General features: G+C 43.1%; 1 protein-coding gene across 3 annotated transcripts in view; it reads right to left on the bottom strand.

The window, feature by feature from the left end:
• E2f3 (E2F transcription factor 3) overlaps positions 1-20,976 on the bottom strand; it is a 78,457-nt gene that overhangs the window by 6,213 nt on the left and 51,268 nt on the right. For 2 of the 3 annotated variants that reach the window (XM_028775678.1, XM_028775679.1), the window contains exons 2-5: positions 7,323-7,434; positions 5,789-6,008; positions 4,054-4,212; positions 675-789 (exon numbers count right to left, since the gene is read on the bottom strand). In XM_028775678.1, coding sequence (XP_028631511.1) covers positions 675-789; positions 4,054-4,212; positions 5,789-6,008; positions 7,323-7,434 — 606 coding nt within the window. The remainder of the gene's footprint in view (positions 1-674; positions 790-4,053; positions 4,213-5,788; positions 6,009-7,322; positions 7,435-20,976) is intronic. The other variant, XM_028775681.1, reaches the window with a different exon arrangement.

Below are 20,976 nucleotides of genomic sequence, written 5' to 3'. Positions count from 1 at the left end.
CTCTTCTAGGTCATAATAACGTTGGAACTGTATAAGGTAAGATGTTTTCCTTGTAAATTTAATATTTTTAATATTTTAGGTATTACTTTTTAATATTCTAGGTATTTTCTTTTCACTATAGGTCCTTTATCTTATAATTACAGCCTAGACGGATATCATCAAAGTACACCTGAAAGCAATTACAAGACCGCCCGTCCTACTTTCTTACATTATTCTTGGCTATTGATTACCCCAAGGTCCCATTTAATTTTCTCAAAGTAAACATGCTACAAATGATTTTTAAGAATTCTTAAAATGGGCTAGGTCAGAGAGCTACTTCTAAAACCCCTGGAGCTCTCTATCCATAGCGGGGACTGTCCAGACACAAGGCAATCAACATAAAATTTCTTAAGTGGTTCAAATTGATCACAACCACCAGATAACAAACTGTAAAACAGGCAAGTTTAAGAGAGACCGGGCACCAAAGCCTGCTGTGAGACCAGAACACCCTTCTAAATCAAAGCCAGACATTTTGGGCATTTAATAAACAGGGAACTTTTGGACCCCTTTAAACTTTAGGTTAAAGGAAATAAGTGGGAAAGAACTATCAAGCTCTTGGGAGGGGGGTCAATGATTCTTCAGTTCAGGTATTCTGCAAAGTTCTCTACAGATGGACCGCATCGCTGTCTCCTTACCTCTATTGAATCAGGCACTTCAAGTCTTGTTTCTGGAGGGGCTTTCACAACTATGACAGTTTGGTCTTTAAGGCCACTAATTTTTCGAATATCTTGATATGTAACATAAGCTAACGTGATGAGCGTTAAGGAAATCTTCCACCTCGTTGCCACAGACATAGCTATCATAAAAACGACATAACAGACATAGAAAATTACCCATGGTCTCATGACTTGAAAAAACAGGTATGCCTTCCCTTTTGGATCGTCAGATAAATGGATTCCTCATGGCCCTTCCTTTCTGGTTGATGTTTAAGACTAAAAGAAATCTATACTTTATCTTCCCAGTCTTGTGTACTGGTATTCCATGAACTTCAGTGAAGTGCCCCGTCAATCAAACTGATTGACAGATGGTTCTAATTTGCAGCGGGGTGGGGGAGGTAAGATTTACTAATCAAAATTTGAGACCATAGCTACTTCTGCTTGCTATTAGCAAGTGTCAGCAGGCACCAAATGAATGAATAAAGAGCAAATACATCAGGGGAAGGATGGAGTCGACTGCTCGGGCAGACAGCCTGTTTACTTGAGTGCACCTGGGCTGGTGTGATTACGTATTGCCTGGAGATCAGCGCGTCATTATTTCTGTTAGAAAAATTACCCTTGTTATTATTATCACTAGAACATTTCAGGGTTCCCAAGGAGGTGAGCAGCTCCCAGGTGCTGAGCAACTGAATGAATTTAAGATACAATGACTTAGTTAAAAAGAATAAATTAACATTTCACGACTCTCTGTAGTTACTTCCAAGTACTGAACAATTCCTCTAAGTGTCCTGGAACCTAAGCCTAAAAAGATATCATGAAAGAGCATGCTACTTACTGGATGACAAATGTGCTCACACGAACTCAGCTAGAGACAGACATTCAGCAGTAGAGACAACAGGCTCAAGGCTTTCTCTTGATAATCGACAGGGAGAAACACATCTGATATATCGTGTTTCTAGTCAATCTTTTAAAAATTACTTGTGTGTGTGTGTATGCATCACGGCAAGTGTAGCAGTCAGCTGACAACTTTCAGAAGTCAGTTTCTCTTCCTCTACCATGGGTTCCATGGATCAAACTCGGGTCACCAGCCAAGATTGTGCATTTTTATCCACTGAGAGCCATCTTATCTGCCCTTTAGTGAGATTAAATTGAAAAACAACAACCCCCCCAAACCCTTATTTTTCTTAAGTGTATGAATATTTGACTGCATATAGGTCTGTGCACTGTGTGCATGCCTGATGTCTGTGGAGGTCAGAACTCTCATATTTATTTATTTTTGGTTTGTGTTTTCAAACATGGGGCCTCACCATGTAGCTTTGGCTGGCCTGGGCCTTGCTATGTTGACCAGGCTGGCTTCAAGCACAAGAGATCTGCCTGCGGCCTTCTGACTGGGCTTTTAAGGTCTATGACATGGTCAGCTTTTAAAATATGAGTGAATGAATGAACCCACACACTTTGGTTTTTGCCTGTACTGGACTCTCTTTCTCCAAATCTCAGCACCTAAAGCAGGAGTAAGTGTGATGCTCTTGGAAGATTCTAGGCTCTTGGCCACCGTTTAGCCCACTAAAGAAGCCTTTCTGGAACACTCGATGGTTCTGTTTTCTGTGTTTGTTTTTAGAGAATACTATATAAATTGATAACCAGGTTTTTAACCTTGAGCCCACTGCCAAAAAGCTATGTGACAGGAACTTACTAAAATAAAACTCATCTACAATTACTCAACAAGCTGCAGGAAGCAGAATGTCAACACATCTGTGAACACACTGTACCAACTGGGAACTGAATGGAGGAGTGAGATAAATTTCATCAGTCCATTTTCTAAGTTACAAACTTAAATGTGCTTCATCTGATGTGACTCCCTCTGAAATCTGTTTCTTGGTTAGTGGTCCCCTTCAAGAAAACTGGTTGTGTGTGTGTGTTTTGTAACGAAGGTCCCAGAAAAAGTCAACAGAAATGACAGCACTGTAAGCTCCATGTTTAGGACAGCTGTCAATCATATGTAACCATGCAGCTTTTCCAAAATGGAGCTCGAATTCAACAATGGACTAAAAAGGCCCATGTGAATGAGTGGGTATGTGTGCCACAGTGCATGTCACAGCACAAGCTATGAGGTCAGGAAAACTTGCAGGAGTCACCTCTCCCCTTCTACCACCTGGATCCCAGGGGCCAGACTCAGGTATTTATGCTTGGAGGCAAGCACCTTTACCTACTGAGCTACTTACTGTTCATTTATTTATTTACAGACACAGTCCCATTGTGTAGCCTTGGATGGCCTGGAACTTGCTATGGAGAACAGGCTGGCCTCAAATTTACAAAGATCTGCCTGCCTCTGTCTCCTGAAAGCTGGGATTGCAGCAAGGCATCACCACACCAGGCTCTCTTTATTCTTCAGATTTTATTTAATTTTTTGGGACAAGGTAGACACGACATACTCACTATATAGCTGTAGTTAGACTGAAACTCATTATGTAGACAGGGCTGGTCTGGAGCTCTACCTGGCTCCCGAACACTGGTATTAAAAGCACATACCACTACGTCTTGCTTTTTCTTTTTTCAAAGACAAGATTTCCAGGCTGGCCTCAAACTCCCTAGGCAGACACAGACAACCCTGAACTCTTGATTTTTCTTCTTTGAGTCAGGTGCTCATGTACCCTAGACTAACTTTAACTTGCTAGGGCACCCAGGCTAGCTTCGAACCCCTGATTTAGCTTTCCAATGCTGCTACCACAGATGTGCAACACCACACCTGACTTTGAAAAGCATAATTTCTCCTTTGTTTTGTTCTTGAGATAGGGCCTTGTTGTAGCCAGGGTGGCTGTGCCCTCAGGACTCAGTTTCCCTGTTGCCTGGATTACAGGCAGCCCCAGCACACCCAGATACAGTTTACTCTTCTATCTTCAACTGGAGCCCAACCAGATAGACTCAGCAAATTCCAACTGCTACAATGTCTGACAAAAAGAAAATAGAGGTGAGAACCCCGACAGTGACAGCTAACACGAACTAAAACTCTGGGAAGCCAAGGGCAAATCTGCTGAATGTAATCATTGATATTGATACAGACACCTTACAAGACCTTTTAATAGTGTGTTCTTACGATGTGAGTGTATTCATACGTTTCCACCATATGTACCATGCTTTAAAAAAATAGTTCTCACCTGGCTATCAACACTGATGATGCCACCTAGTCTAAAAGTACTTTATTAAACACATATGCACATATGCACACACAAGCACACACACACACACTGCTAGTTTGCATGATACCAGAGTAACATCTATCTACCTCGTGAATAAGTTAGCCTGTCAGCTCTGGACACAGTACAGAAGGCTCACCCACCACCGGCAGCACAAAGGATATCTTTGATTCTCGGAATCCTCGGTTAACAGTTTGAGGTCCAGGGTACAGCTTTGGATCAGCTCATCCAATTTCTTCTCTTCCTGACTGAGCTCGGTCACTTCTTTGGAGAGGCCTTGACACTGGGCCAGCATGCCCCCATCCTCAGACAGACTGCAGCCCCTAGAACCCAAACACAGATTATGGTGCTTTACTGGAGCTAAAGGGTGGTGGAAAAAAAAATCAGTCCTCGGAGGTCAATAACCTCCCTCACCTACATCGTGTTGTTTGTTAGCCAAGTGGCAAGAGTAGAGCTTTATAAATACAGTTTTCATAAATACAGTCATGTACTTTTCACACATCACAGAAATCAGGTGAAGAGTTATTTTCAAGGTCATTCTTTTTTTTTTTTAAAGTCTAATTGTCCAGAGTCTCAAATTCTGAGGGAAAAGAAAAAAAAAAAAAAAGCAGCCACCTGGTCCCCTACCACTATCACCTAATCCACACACCCCTGGGGGCAAACGAACAGGTGTGCTAGGCATCTGCAAGGAGAAAGAGCAGTAATTCACAGGATTCTCTAAGGCACAGGTCAAAGTGAGTCCCCAAGCTGTCCACAAGTCCACACACAGACAGTTAAACTCATTCAACTTTACATGGAAATTACTCAATTTTTTTCAACACTGGGGACTCTACTTAGTCAGGGCTGTCCTTACTGCACAGTGGGCAAGTGTTCTACCACTAAGTTACACCCTCAGCCCTTGAACTGTAGTTACACATTTTTTTTTCACTTATTCTGAATGTGTGGATATACCATGCCATGTTGGGAGTACAGAGGCCAAAGGACAACTGGTTCACTCCTTCTACCTTAATGTATGTTTCAGGGATCAAATCTTAGGTTGTCAGGATTTTGAGGAAATCCTTTTACTGGCTGAGCCGCCTCGCCAGCCCTTAAATTATATTTTTTGAAAACATTTCCTAACCAGTTTTGGCTCTTTTAATATGATTTAATAGTTCAGGGCTGTACTTATAAAATCCCTGGCTCTGTCCATGACTCACAAATGACATTATCATGCAGAACTAGACACGTTAGTCCACACATCTCTGCAGAAGAAACCCAGATATTGAAGTCTTGCTTTCATTGACAGAGAAAATGTGTTATCTGTTAGAACTAGGGATGAATCCACTTCATGACTGTGTTTGTTCATATTCATCCACAGATGACCAAGATACAGTATCAGAGACATACGTGTGCATCTGCAGATGACACATATGCACAGATGTTGAGTGTGATGGTTAAAAGCTTCCTTCCCAATTTATAACTGCAGAGGGTCTACTGAATTCCACCATCCTCTTGATTTATGCTAATCAAATACAGACTCATCAATATCTGAACAGAAATCCTCTGTTGAGATAGGGCCGAATGTATATGGGGCTGGCCTCAAACTCCCTATGTATGGGAACTCTGACTTCTGATTGGGGCTGTTTAATACCACATTCAGTATATGTGGGGCTGGGGACTGACCCCTAGGCTTCATGCCTTCTAGGAAAGCACTCTACTTACTAACTAAGCTCCATCCTCACCCCTGGCTTTCTACATATAACTTTGAGGGGGAAAGAGAAAATTGGGAGAAAGAGGAAGAAGAAGGGGGGTAGAAGTATGGGTCTGAATGTAGAAGCTAAAATTTGGATAAACTGAGACAGTCATAAAGGCCCCCGGGGAGCTGGCTGGTGCCTGGGGAGAGAGCGGGCTTCGACTCACATCCACTGGACGTTGTTCTTCGACTTCTTCTTAATGAGGTGGATGCCTTCCAGCACGTTGGTGATATCGTAAATCCTCCTCTTCTGCACCTTGAGCACCTCCGCTGCCTTGTTCAGATCCAGGACCCCATCAGGTGACTGGCTCAGGAGCTGAATGAACTTCTTGGTGAGCAGACCGAGTGACGTATCATATCGTGTTTTTTCTGAGGGAGATTTTGGAGCTTAAAGAAAAACAAAAAACCGAACGGGTGGGGGATAGGGGGAAAGGTAAAGAAATGAAGGGCTTCTTCGCAGCTAAGCAAGCCCTCTTTCCCACGGCAGCCAGGTTAGTATCTAAAGCAAAGCTGGTTGTTGTTTGGGGTAAGTTACAGGAAGCTATGGAGCTATTTTATCAGAAAAGGAGAAGACAATAAAGACTTCCTATGTCGGGCAATAACATTTCCTTGGACTCTTTGTCAGTAGTTTCTATGTTCTCTTACCCTATTCTCTGGGTCGAGGTGTTCAAAAGTATCTGTTGAGTGGATAAAAAGGTGCTGAAGCCTCTGAGAATCCCATTTAAGAAGCCTAAACTCAGGGATCCAGGTCATCTTTGTTCAAGACAGGGTCTCAAACAGACCCAACCTCGCCTGCTATGTTATCCCTTGTCAATCTATCTTTCAGAAAAAGTCTTATTTTGATGAAGAATAGCCCCAACAGTTCAAGCTCCCAGCTCCTTTAAAGGAAATGTCATTATTTAGCATTGTGCTATTCTTCTGTCAGAGGGCACGTTGAGGTTCTAATTTAGCCCTTTCACATAGACTGCAGATGCATAACAGAGAAATCAGGGGCAAAGAAGAGCCAAGTCTAAGGTAGCTTTTGCAGTAAGTGCAGAAACAGAGGAGATATCTGGCTGTTTATAACATGTTCGTTTCCTTCCCAAATGACATGAAGACAGTATTCACTGAGGCAGAAATTAGCTGGGACTTAGCACAACTCCTACTTTCTCCTTTCGTTCCTTCCTGAGACAAGGTATTGTGTACCCCAGGCTGGCCTTGAGCTCACCAGGCAGCTGAGGATGATGCTGACCTCATGACCTTTTCCCGTCTAATTCCCAAATTCTGGGACGATGGATGTGTGCTACCACTGTCAGTTTATGTGGTGCCGGGGACTGAGCCTAGGCCTCCTCGTGTTAGGCAAGTTCTGTCCAGTTTCTAGGCTACGGTGTGATGAGCTGGAGAACAAGGTTGGCAGAGGGATCATTTACGCCACCACATGCGCCTTCACCCTTGCACTCAAGTGACGGCCATTAAGGGAAGGGAAAATTAAATCTGACTAGTTTAAAATGCAAATGAATTCAGGTACTAGAGTGACTACCGCCTTTTGCTAGGTGCCAGGAGAAATTGTATTTATTTATTTATCTTTGGATAGGCACAGAAAGGAATAAAGAAGAAAACATGCCAAAATTATTCACACCTTGGCACCCTTCCAGCCACAAGCTTTGCGAGTTGGGAGTCCCACACCAAGGAGAACAGGGAAACAGATGAAAGCATCCTTACTTTTAGGACTATCAGGACTCCGTAGTGCAGCTCTTCCTTTGCCCTTGGGGGTTTTTAGACCATCTGAGAGGTACTGATGGCCACTCTCGCCCAGCTCCAGCCTTCGCTTTGCCTGTAATCAGAAGGGGAGATAGCTGTCACGGGTCCTGTTTGTGCTTTCCTTCTCCTGCTCTACTCAACTCTGTGCCTTGTCATGCCCCACAGTCGGGGTCTTACTCAGAAGCCCAACCCATCACACAAACTCTCTGCCCCTGCAGTGATGCCGGACCTACACTTGGATGGTTGAACATAGTGACCCTTCAGCTCTGGCTTCATCATTTACCCACCGTTTCAATGTATATGCAGGGCACAGGGCTGCTTGCTAAGAACATCTCAAGCACTATGGAATATTAGTTCACATTCGTGGGGATTTCTCGATCTGACCTGGTTGGATGCTCCTCCTTGTGTTCCCTAACTATAGTATTTGCTTAAACCCTAACACTCACTGGCTACTTCTCTGCCTCTCATTTCCTTTAAGACAGTTCTCATTTATCTTAGCATCCTGGAGCTTGGCGAGGAGCCTGAATCTGTAGGCATTCAATCACTCTTTCTATACACATTCATCAAATGAGTGATTCAGGACACAACAAGCTACAGGCTACAAATGGCGCTTCATCAGAAAAAATAAACATTGCAAATACACCATCACGAGCTACAACCAACACCACTCATAGCTGGCAAGTAAGAAACCTTCATGTAAGTTTTGAACTTAGTTTTCACTGCACTGAATATCCCTTTTAACATATTCTATATACATACTGGGGACTGTAGTTAGGAACCGTGGTGAGCAAGGAGGATAGGAATCACTTCCTTCCCTGGTGTATAGTCCAAGACAGGAGACTAAGAGCTTGGGAAGTATTTAACATCCGACTATTATGTGTGTTTAGAGCAAGGGTCTCTACAGCTAGACACCTGGTGGGACAACGTGTACCAAGCTCCTTTTAGGAAGCTTCTTCTAGTGAGACTTGCAACTTCAGATTGACTGCCTATGATATAGGATACAGGTAACTTACTAGAGGATGATGGCTATCTGGCTTGTCAATGAAAAGTTTCTGGCTAACCCAGTCCAATAGCAGTAGCCATTGATGATCAGTTTACTCCAACCTATACCCTACACTCCACAAGTCTCAAATACACACTGGAAAAAAACAAACAAACAAACAAACAAAATAACCAAAAAAAAAAAAAAAAACCAGCCGATGCATTTTGTGTGTGTAGAAGCCAGAGGATAACTTCAGGTGGTGTTCCTCGTGCACCACTCATCTTGATTTTTAAAATAAGACTTTTTTTTTTTATTGGTCTCAAATTTGTCTATTAGGCAAGTCTAGCTGGTCAGTGAGTGAGCTCCACGAATCCACTCGTCTCCAGCTCCCCAGTGCTGAGATTCCACTACACTCAGGACAGCAAAGCTTTTTACCAACCAACCCATCACCTCCAGCCCAACAGCTCATCAATTTTGATCCTGATTATGTTAAAATGATACGTTGGCTTTGTGAAAGATTGAGTATTATGCGCAGTGTGCATGTGTGTGCACATTATTTTTCTATTCCACAGGGCTAGGCTAAGGGCTCATCAAATGGCCCAGGAAAGACAATGCAGCAATTTGCATTCCTCAAATCACTTCCTGCTCCCAGCTCTCTTGTCCAATCCATATATGTTGCGTAGTTTTGAGTTATCCTGGCCACTGTTCCCTCTCTCTGGAGAACCAGCCTTTCCCCCTCAGAGTTTGAGTGTATTTGAACATACCTAGGTTTGGCTAATGGCCATGTTGCCTCCTGGCCCACCCCCACGGTGACTAGGTTCATTGGGATAAGGCCACAGCTGGGGAAGAAAGGGATGACTCAACTCAGGTTTTTCCTGGAACTACAGGCAAAACTTATGGGCTTGAAGACAGGGATAGAGAGAATGGAGTCTGACTCGGCTCCTCCATCAGGAGCAGTACTTGGTCTTCTCCACACCTTTTTGTTGCTTTAGCCAATAAAAATATCTTTATCAAAAGGTCTTTGGGTTGAAACACTGGAAGTGTGTTGTAAGCAGCAGGATGTAAGTCAGGATGGGCCGGGGTGCAATGGGGAGCTGCAGGGTCCTGGCAGAATGTAGAATGCTACGGTTTGTGCGCATGTGTGTGTGACTTCTTGTGGCGATTGGAAAGCTGTTACAGACAGAGGCTAGACCGCCTGATAGTAAGTTTTGGTCCTGCTACATCTGTGAAGAGTAACCCAAAGAGTTCAGACAACTGTCACCTCTATCCAAGGCAAAGTCAACTGAAGGCAAAGTTTGAAGTCTGGGATCCAAGAAGAGCTTGGAGGCCCAAAATCTACCTATTCATTCAGTCAAGATCTAGCCTCTGGCCGGCAGCTGAGGTATATGTGACTTTTGCCTTATCACCCTAGGCCATTTTAATTTGTGTTGAGCGAAAGGCCTAAGAAAGCACAAAGTCCCCAGAGGGCTACTGCTAAGAGACTGAGCTCTAACTTCAAGGAGCTCAGTCTCTTAGTTTCCATGTGTGACTCTGGTTACTAAGCATCAACAAAGCAAACCAATTCTAAATATCAGACAGTTCAGTAAGTGCTAGGTAATTGAACACAGGTCTGGGATGTCTCAGTCTCTTAAGGGTATTAATCATGAGGCATAGAAACCCACACCACAAACAAGCTATGGAAGCAAGGCAGCCCAAGATATCCTTTTCAGAGTGTCCAACTGGACAGGCCATTAGCAGCTCCATCAGTCATCCCACCCCTACCAAGTCAGTTCCCATCTGCCATTCCTGTTGAAGACACAGGGGGCTGTGGAAAGTGGTCACTATATGGTGCTCCACTTTCTTAAGGGAGTATTTCTGCTGGTTTACTTTATCCCCTTTCTTCCATTTCATGAATGGGAGGGTTGACTAGTCTTGAATGAACGACATTCAAGTCCCTTTAAGTCCCTGATGCGAACATGCCTATAGTGTTTGGACTCTGGGCAAAGGCTAAATTTTTATCTGTGATAGGTTATTATTGTTTTAAAGCTGAACATGGCTAATTGAATCCTATATACGTAGTAAAGCAAAAAGCTACATTAGATAGTGTAGGTGATTTTTGCCTCCACTGACTTATGCAGCTGAGTCTCTTCTGTCTGTCATCATTTTGTCTACTCACAGTGTGAGCATCTTGGTTGAAAACTGTGATATGAAACATGTATTTGGTCCGTCTTCATTTGGTGTCCTTACACACAACTCCCCAAATCTCAGGATTTTCTAGTGACCTGACTTTGGTATATCGACGAGTTGAGGGGTGGCAGTTACTAGAGGGTTGGGGCTTATATTATTACTTTTGTGCTCCTGTGACAGAATACTTGACAGAAATAATGAGGGAGGAAAGGTTTGATTTGAGCTCATAGTTTTTGGACTTTCAGCCTATCACAGAGGAAAAGGCACAGTGGAGTGTAAGCTATCAGTAGTACAGAGGACGCCAGCATCATAGCACAGTGACCAGGACTAGGGACTGGTGTCCCCTTCAGAGATATGCCCTTAGTGACCTAAGTCCCACCTCCTAAAGGTTCCATAACCCTACAACAAATAACTCCCCAAACTGGGAAACAGTATTCAAGACACAAGTCTGTGAAGGAGTGTCAGTCTCCAGCCATAATAGAGAATTTAGCCCCAACTTAAATTTTCAGACAGGGAAAGGGGGATAAATGGTTGAGTTGGTTGTCAATGGGCAATAATTAAACGACTCATGCTTATATAATGAAGCTTCTGTTAAAAACTCAAAACACTGGGTTCAGAAGGTTCTGAGTAAGTAATCATGGAGATTGATAATCAAGGAGGTACCACATCCTTCTCTGTACCTCATCAACCATCTTTTTCCTCTGGAATTGCCTTCATATTCAGCCAGTAAGGATAAGTAAAGTGCTCAAGGCAGCTGATTCACAGCTGGTCAGTCAAAAGCACAGGTAAGACATGCGGCTTGGGGACTGAGCCCTTTAACTTTAGGTAAACGGAAAGACTGATAGCCCAAGCAAAGGTCCTGACACAGCCTTATAAGACACCTATGTTAACTACTTTGTACTTGATTATGCAACGGCATCTAACGATCTCTCCGTACGGCAGTTGCCATCGCCTTCCATTCAACGTGAGAAGACTGAAATTTAAAATATCCAGCAAAATTCTCCAGAGCCCAGAACTGGTATGCCTCGTCAAGGCATATCACCGTGTCACAAGAAGCTTGGGGAAAATGGCCACATAAAAACATTGTAAGAATTACTGCAAATCAATACCACCTTATTTTAGTTTGTGTGTAGGTGCCCACAGAGACCAGAAAAACGTGACTCTCCTGGAGCTGGAGTCTCGGACAGTTTTGAGCTACCTGATATGGGTGCTGGAAACTGAACTCCAGTCCCCTGCTGGTGGAAGAAGGATTCAGCCACATAGCCATTTCTCCAGTGCCTTATTCATTCATTTATCTATTTGCATGCATGTGTGCACAAATATGTATGTGTAGGTGTCCTTGGAGGCTTGAAGAGGGTAGTGAAGCCCCTGGAGCTGGCGTGACAGGAGACTGTAAGCCATGTGACATGTGCTAGAACCCCACTCCTCTGCAAGAACAGTAAGAGCTCTTACCCACTGGGCTACCTCTCTAGCCCCTTGATATTGCCTTTATAATACACATGGAGATTATTTTATCCATTAAGGAAAGCCGAAGCTCTTCTTTCTATAATAAATGCAAACTGCACTTTAATCACCACAAACAGGTAAATGTGAAAGGCAAGATTTTCTCCTGCTCTTGGTCCCCAGGTCCCTTTCTCAAAAATAAGCACTGGGAAGTTACTTGGACAACGATTTTTCAGAGGTTCTATGTAAATAAATCTAAGTATATATAGAGATATACCACCATAGTGTAATACTTTGTCTTTTTTTTTTTTTAACAAATAACAGCAATGCTAACTCGGAGTGATACCTGGTACTGCGCGTAGTGACTTTGCTTCCTCATAACTGCGTAATATCATAATTAACAAACTACAGTTTTACTTAAGCTGTGACTGAGCATTCAACACTATTATATAATAATTTCTCCATAAATGTTAATGATGACTCTGTGGAATAGGTATTAACACACTCTTTCTGTACTGAGCTAATTAGCGAATGTGGTCTGTACAGATTCTAACCTTGACTTTTCTGATGCAGGAGATGAGCATCCTCTGCTTCCATAGCAACTTGTGGGCTGCCACAGCATGATTTTACATGAGACTCATGGTCCAGAAGTTTCATTTTTTTAGATAGAATCTCACTACATAGCCTGGAGCTCACTAAGTAGTCTGAGCTGGACTTGAATCTACAGAGGTCTTCATGCCTCTGCCTCTGAGTGCTGGGATTAAAAGTGTGTACCAATATGCCCAGCCCAGAAGCTCAAGTCTTACGTGGTTTAGGATCCCCAGAGCAAGCAAAGGACATGCCCATCATACATTTATTTATTTGTTCATTTATACTGAATAAGACAAGGGATCAATCTCCCATTCCCTACCACAATGTTTTAGTGTTGTAGCCTGTAATATGTGTACATATGTGTACATAACTGTGTCTGTCAGTGCATGGGCTGGAGTCTAAGCACCACACAGAAAAAATACTGTGGTGATTAGAGGTGTGTAGGAAGAAATATACGATCACATGGGGGAGTGGGGAGCATAAAACTGTTGAAGAAAAGTTCCTCATAGGGGAGAGAGGCATGGAAAGATCCATGGCAAACTAAGCTAGGAAGTGGAAGCAGGAAGATAACAAGGAAGCTAGCCTGGACCACATACGAAGATCCATTATCAACGTTCGTGCTGGCTATTTCTGTGAAGTACAATGAAAGGAAATGAGGCAATGACGTCATGCTTATTTTTGTAACATTTTATTGTATTTTTAAAACAGCCACATCCACATATTAAACTTATGACATTTATACAAGCAATACCACAGTATAACCCCAACAGGTACTTCTTCTCTGGCATTTGTGTAGCAATTGAGGCTTGGTGACAAACATCTTTTAATCCCAGCACTCAGGAGGCAGAGGCAGGAGAGTTCAGTGAGTTGTGAGGCCGCCAGGGCTACTTAAGGAGACTCTGTGTCAAAATCAAACAGCCGTTTCTCAAATACTCGTCTCTTCCCAGCTGTGTCCACCATAAATGGCCAAGTCCTGGAGGGGGAAACAATGGTCCTTGCTACTGAGGAGGATGCACACAAACCGAAAGGAATGCACCGGGAATCCTGCAGTGAGATCTAAGGGTTAATTAAGTTCAGAACAGCATCCTGTGTGAGCTTGTGTGTGAGGAACCTAGAGAAACCAAACCTGAACAGGTGACCTGAGGCCCCATGCCATCTTCCCACCATGATTTCCTGCACCCACACTCAGCCACTTTCCCTCTTTCTGACTTTTAAACCTCACTATAACTTTAATGTATGGACTCACTTGGGGATCCAATTCTCCATTTACGAGTTTCTAAACGAGAAGCAGCTGCAAGCTGACACACAGTGCTTAGAAGCCACCTAGTCATGAACGAGTCTCTGTCTTCCTTCCTATGGATTTTTTTTAAATTATGCTGTTGTGTATGTGTTTGTTTCTGTGGGAGTATACGCATCTGACTGCAGGTGTCCTCAAAGGACAGAGATGTCACATGTCCCTGGAGCTAGGGTTATAGGTAATTGTAAGCCACCCAACATGGGTGCCGAGAAACCAACTCGGGTCCTCCGTAACAGCACTATGCATTTGTAACCACTGGCCATCTCTTTACCTGCCCTGCATATTGCTTTTTATTTTAACCATGATATTGGTGTTTTGCTTGCATGCATGTCTGTGTACTGTGTGCATGGAGTATGCCCACACAGGTCAGAAGAGGGTGTGGGATCCCCTGGAACTAGAGTTACAGAAAGTTGTGAGTCTCCACGTGGGTGCTATGAATCAAACCCAGGTCTCCCCTGCAGGAGTAACAATTTTCTTTCTTAACTACTCAACTCTGTCCAGCCCTGCTACATTGTTGTTGACAACAATTTAAGATAATTTGAACATAAATAGAAGCCCCAAGGTCTACCATTTCAGAGCATTTACAGTGGCTGCCTTCCCAGGAGAACCAATGTCACCATTGCTGCTGGTGTCCCTATGTAATATGCTTACACAGCCACTTTTGATTTAGCCAACTTTGTTATTCTGTGCTGCTATCTTCCAGTGATGCGATATTCACCTCTCCTCCCTTTCCCCCATAAACACACTATACCCTTGGATAAATAGGCCATTTATGTACATCGTGATTAATTATTGAAATGTTTATTCATGTCAAAGTCAAATACAACAGAGTTTGCATTTCCTTTCAGTTAACTATTGCTGGTGTAGACCTCTTGGTGCTTTAGCCTCTATCTGATAAACTGCCCTTTGAAGTTAAGTCCAGGTGAACTCAGTGGCTCCCAAGCTGGCTTTGGGTAGAACCAGTTCTTTGACCTGTTGCTGCTGCTATATCTGAGGTGAATGGATGCTTCCAGCTTGTCAGGATAAGCTCCCGTAGCGTTTGTGCTTTCTCACTGTATGTCTAGTTCTTTCTTGCCTTTACTATACACCCTCTGCTTCTCTCTCTCTCCATCTTAGATATTCTACAGAATCCCCAGTCTTCATTCTGCTTACATCTCCCAATCTGCTGCCGAGCCCTTGGGCTGCTTCCCAGTCCCCAACATGGCTATTGTTCTGCCATCTTCCTTCACTGTCACAGTGCTGAAGCCTCTGGTAGACATTATTTTATCTGCCTGGTATTGGAACCTGGGCCCCTAACAAAAACAGAAACAAACAAACAAAAAAAGTTCTTTTATCAGTGTGCATGGCAAGTAGCTCCATCTGCTTCAGAAGCTGAAACTACTTCTCTTCTAGTTTCTCTGCAACCTTAGCCAGACCATACTTAACATCTAGCTTCTTAAGACGAGGGTCTTGATCCTACATGGAAGTTTGCATAACCACATTTAGGACACACACACACAGTAATTGGTAGTAGACAAAGGCTTTTGAATGTGCAACCATAAAAAGTTAACCCAAAATTAAACAACATGAAGTGATCGTGGGTGTTCACCCATACTGTATCAGACACCTTCACCTCAGCCTTGGTTCTGAACACACAAGACACCGACCGTGTGCACCGAACACACCATCACTTCAGAAAAACACCAATGAACACACCCCAGGAAACAGCACAGACCTGAGATTAAGTAAGTCACAAACTACTGTTTCCTCCATACACATAGAGCTTTCTGCTGACAGCAACACTGTGGCTTAATTACGGAAAACAAAAGACTTTTTAGTGTTTTCCTACCATTGTTCCTCAGCATAGGAAAATCACATTAGTGTACCATTGGAGTGCAGTCTTAGAATTCAAAAAATCCAAAAACTACTGCTTGAGTTGACTTCAGTCTCATTAAAAACGCGAGGATAAGGCAGGATTTCCCAGCATTTCTGAAATAGCCCCCAATCATATTTCTGCCATTTACTTATCTGTGTGACTGGTGTTCTCAAGAAATATCAATTTACTGTGAAAAAGGTTGAATATGCTTTAGTTTGTGGTGTTCTGCCAAGATTTAATTCCTTTAGCTCCTCACCCCTGAATCTGAATATTGGGGGACTGAACCCAGAACCTGAGCAGGCCAGGCCCGTGATCTACTATTGAGGTGCAATTTTCCCAGCTCAAGATTTCATTGTTCATTTTAAAATAAAAAGCACATCTGTTTTATCAGTATGCAAATTTGCCTTTGTCCTAAATAAGTGTTTGTAAAATTGCATGTTATACAAAAATGGCTTGAAACAATTCTTAAATAATCTATTATCAGTAAATGCTTAGTTTGTATACCTATTATATATGTATAATATGTACCTGGGGTCATATAAAAATTTCTGGATCAAAAAGGGCTACAAGTTGGAAAACTCTTAAGTCCTTGACCTAGGTGGAGGCAAAGCACAGAGCCACCCTGGACTTGAACCCTAGGAAACATCAGATACTGATGATAATCGCGGTGGTGTCACCACAGCACCATGACGATCGTTATAGAGGCACAGGAGGCTGGCTAGCCTCAGAGAAACTCGAACGCTGTGCCCCTTTGGGGTTTTTGTCTTAGCTGTGGCTCTAGCTGTCTAGGTTTCCTTGCCTCCCACTTGTTCCCTAAGGTTGGTTTTATCTTCCCAATCATCCTGTGAGTTATCCAATATCCTTTCAATAAATTCCTCTTCTGGTTCAATAAACCCGAACTGGTTCTGCTTACAATCGAGTCAGCACTCCTGTAGATTATTAATCTATGGCTTTTCTGGAACACATCCAGTGTATGGAACATTAAAACCATGTATTTTACCCTGGTACTTGATAGTCTAAGGAAAGAATTCAGAGCTGAACATCAGTGGTCCTCAGAGCCCCAAAGACTTATTTCTATATCCACCATCAGTGTTGAGACACCTACAGCCAACCTGAGCCTCATTCTTTTGGATTTTGCCATTATTTAGTTCTAAACCTTAAAGACAAAAAGGGCTTATTTTTATGTATACAAGTGTTTTGTCTCCATGTGTGTGCACCACATACTGGGACTTGGAGGCCAGAAGAGGAATTGAATCCTCTAGAACTGTAATTACAAATGGCTATGGGCTGCCACGTTGGCTCTGGGAACCCAGGTCCTTTGTAAGAGCAGCAAATGCTCTTAATTGCTAAGCCATCTTACCAGCTCCAAACTTTTAAAAAAAAAAAAGTGGGCTTGTGTATGGGCATAGTCACACATGTGGAAGTCAGAGGAAAACTTGCAGGGGTCAGTCTTCTCCTTCTACCACGTGGGTCGTCATGCTTGGTGGTTAGTGTCCTTAAACACTGAGCCATCTCCCCAGCTCCATTTATGTAATTTCTATGTGTGTGCACACCCGTGTATATGTATGTGCAAGCACTACAAGTGTGTAGTACCTACAAACCTGAGAAAGGGTGAGATCCCTAGGAAGTGGAGTGGCTTCAGAGAATTGTGAGTTACCCCATGTGGGTGCTGGGAACCAAACCCAGTTCTCTGCAAAACCAGCAAGCACTCTTAACCATTAAACCATCTCCCCAGCCCCACTATTAGATCCCATGAATTTATTTCAACCTTGTTTTTGTTTCGCAAATAAATTATCCGCTCTCTGGTGACATTAGAACCTAAAATAAAATACATTCAAGTGTTCTGAGCTTACCAGTCTCCTCTGGAGCCCCACTGTCTCTTGGTTTTATTCCTGATACTTGTAAGGCTTTCCAGGAGTCTGTGTTCAGTTTCTTCCTCTGTTCTACTTGGTGGTCAATGTATCCATCCCTGGCATTCCAGAAATCTGTTAAATTGTCTCTCTCATCACTCACATATTTGGGAAGGCAGACCTCCATTTATAGCCCAGACTGCATGAAGGTCAGGTGTCCCAAAACAGCAGAAATCCTCTGTATTTAAGTATCACTGGGCATGGTGGCACAATCCTGTAACCCCAACACAGCGGAAGAAGAGGCAGAGGCAGGGGACTGGCTCCAAGTTCAAGGCAAGCCCTGTGTCCATGGAGAGTTCTAAGTCAGCTGGGGCCACAGAAAGGCACAGTCTCTGAGAAAATGTCTCTATAATATCTGATGGGAGGCAAGCCTGTAGAGCATTCTCCTAGTTAGTGACTGACGGGTGTAGGTGGGAGGGGAAAGGACTGTGCTTGTCCACGGTGGGTGTGGTCATCCCTAGGCTGGTGGTCCTGGGTTCTATAAGAAAGTAGGTCGAACAAGCCAAGAGATGCAATCCAGTGACCAACCTCCCTCCATGGCTTCTGCATAAGTTCCTGCCTCCAGATTCCTGCCTGCCCTTACTTCCTCTGATGTAGAGAGATGTGGAAACTTCATAAGCAAAATAAACCCTTTCCTACCCAACTTGCTTTTAGTCACGCTGTTTCACAACAACAATAGTAACCCTAAGAAAAGAGTCACAAGTCTGTAATCCCTCCTGAGACAGAAGGATCTTGAGTTCAAGGCCAGCCTGGGCTACACAAGAACTTGTCTTAAAAACAAACAAATGGGTCTGGAGTGATGTCCCAGCAGTTCAGAATGCTTACAAAGAGAACCAGGGTTCAGTCCCAGCACCAGCATGCCAGGTCACAACTGCCTATGACTCCAGTTCCAGGCGATGCGACACCATCTTCTGACCTCTCAAACATGCTCATAAATAAGTAAACATTAAAAACAACAAAACCAAGGCAAACCAGGTTACTCCCGTATCTGTATCAACTGGAGTAGAAGGCAAAGAGAAAGACCCAGTGAGTAACTCAACTAAGCCAAATGTAACTTACATAAAATAAGGGCAGATGGCAATATCTATAGTAAATTGTAGATAATTTGCTGCTGTAAGTAACCTGTGTCTGTGAGTCCCCTGGCAGAGTGGTCTAGATGGAAATGTCGGACACTAGCACTGAAGCGGCGGTATTCTGCTCCAAGTCCAAATATGATAAGCTTTTTCTGGACACAAGGGAGAACTGCACAAAGTAACTGCACAAAGAGGGTTTTAAACGCACTCCTCTGATTTGTGATGTGTTGTTTCCTTAAAACAACTGCTAACCTTAACTGTATAAATACTACCCATACAAGGGAACACATACTCTTTGGACAACCAAATTTCTATTTTTAAGTTGGGCAAAAATATGTAAAATATATTCGGTGGCTAGTGATGAAGTTTAGGCTAATCCTGCTGTGCAAATTTCTCACAGCAAGTGTTCTAGAATCTTCTACTCCAGTACAGTTTAGTTTATTCTACTTTTTCTTTTGAGTCTTCACTTTTGGCCTTGTGATTTTTATTTCTTGCTTCAACAGCAGTGAAATAAAACAGGAGTTCAAAAGCATGTTCTGCAGAGGGCCGAGGAGTGTGTTAGGCTCTGGCATAGCCACAGAGGGGACATCAAGGAATGGACTGGGCTGTGTTCCCATAAAACTTTATTTATAAAAGAGACAAGGGGCCATATTTTGGACCACAGCCAGTTGTGGGACTGCAGGGAAAATTCCTTCTGTAACTTAACATGTTCTTTTAAAAATTTGTGTGTGTGTGTGTACAATGTGTGTGTTCATTTAGGATGAGTACCACCATGAATGTCATATGGTGTGTATGAAGGTCATAGGAGAACCTTGGGTTATTCGTCCTAACCTTTCTCACTTTGAAATAGGTTTATTTCCTATTGCATATACCAGGCGAGCTGGCCCATGAACCACTGGAGATCTGTCTCTTCCTCCCAACTTGCTTTAAAAATACTAGGATTTTAGATATGTATGACCATGTCTGACTGACTTTACATGGTTTCTGGCAATTTGAACCCAGGTTCCCACATTTGTTGGACAAGCGCTTTGCCCACTGAGACATTTCCCTGTGTGTAGCTTTTATTGTTTTGTTTTTGACATTGGGCCTTACTATGTAGCCCTGGCTTGCTACTCATTATGTAGACAAGGCTGGTTTCAAGTCCACAGAGATCTGCCTGCCTTTGCCTCTTGAGTGCTGAAATTAAGGGTGTGCATCACCACATCCAGTAGTCATTTGTATTTTTATTAATGGACTCTGTATTGCTCATCCAATCATCTTTTTTGGATAATGAGAGATCTTTAGTCTTTTAGCTGAGGACTAAAAAGTGATGCTAAGCTATCCGTCTGAATCGCAGGACATAATCCCACAGCTAGAAAACGGTGAGAGAATGCCTTTTTATGATTTCAGCCATTCAAAAGTACGGACACAGTTTATAGCCAGATGAAAAACCAAAAACAGTTTCTTACTTGGGGGCTGACATACAATTTAAGGAATCGCTGAGGGTAGAGGATCATGAAAAGAGCATGAGTTTGAGGACAATCAGAACAGACAGTGAAACTGTTTCCACAGCAAGGAAGGCAGTCAAAGACCAGGAAGCTCTGCGGGTCTTGCACTGAGCCATGGACATCCAACACTTAGACAAGTGACAGGCAGCTCTGCCCACTCTCCTTTTATTCCATATGATCTCAAGCCTTCTGCATTTGGAGTTTGCAAATCTCCGGACTGCAGAAGAGGAAAGAGAAGCCCAGGTGGATCTGGTGATGTTCTTGAGCTGAGAGGATGGAGCTGAAGGATGGGTGAGGGATGTCAAAGCAGCCAGAGCATGGACAGAGTAACAGAAGGAAAGGAACAGGAGATGGGGGAAAGGAGGAAATGAGCGAGAGCCCCCAACCCCACTGGAGATTCATGGAAAGTCCCTTCTGCAGATTCAGTGGAGCAGAACTGGGCACAGAGAACATACAAGAGAACTGTAGGATGTAAATAAACCCAAATCATAGAAAAACAACATGCACAGTGGCAGGAACTCCTAAGGGGGCCAGAAACTATGTCTGTTCCTACCAGGCAGCCTAAAAACGCTGTGTAAATTATGGGTACAGGATAGAGAACTGAAGTTGGTATTTGTCACCTCATTCAAGAGTAAAAGCAGCCCACCAGTAAATATTGCTCTGCTCACACCCAATGAAGCCAGACTTCAAAGATGAAACTAGTGTGTGCAACTTCGAAGTTCAAGAATACTTACAAAAAATACAAAAATACCCAACAATGCCTAGTTTTCAGTAAAAAAAAAAAAAAAAAAAAAAAAAAAAAAAAAAAAAA

This window comes from Grammomys surdaster, unplaced genomic scaffold, assembly GCF_004785775.1.
Source record: "Grammomys surdaster isolate TR1022 unplaced genomic scaffold, NIH_TR_1.0 258, whole genome shotgun sequence".
Classification (NCBI taxonomy): Eukaryota; Metazoa; Chordata; class Mammalia; order Rodentia; family Muridae; genus Grammomys; species Grammomys surdaster.
Note: the sequence above shows the minus strand (reverse complement) of the source record. Positions and strands in the feature narration are given on the sequence as shown.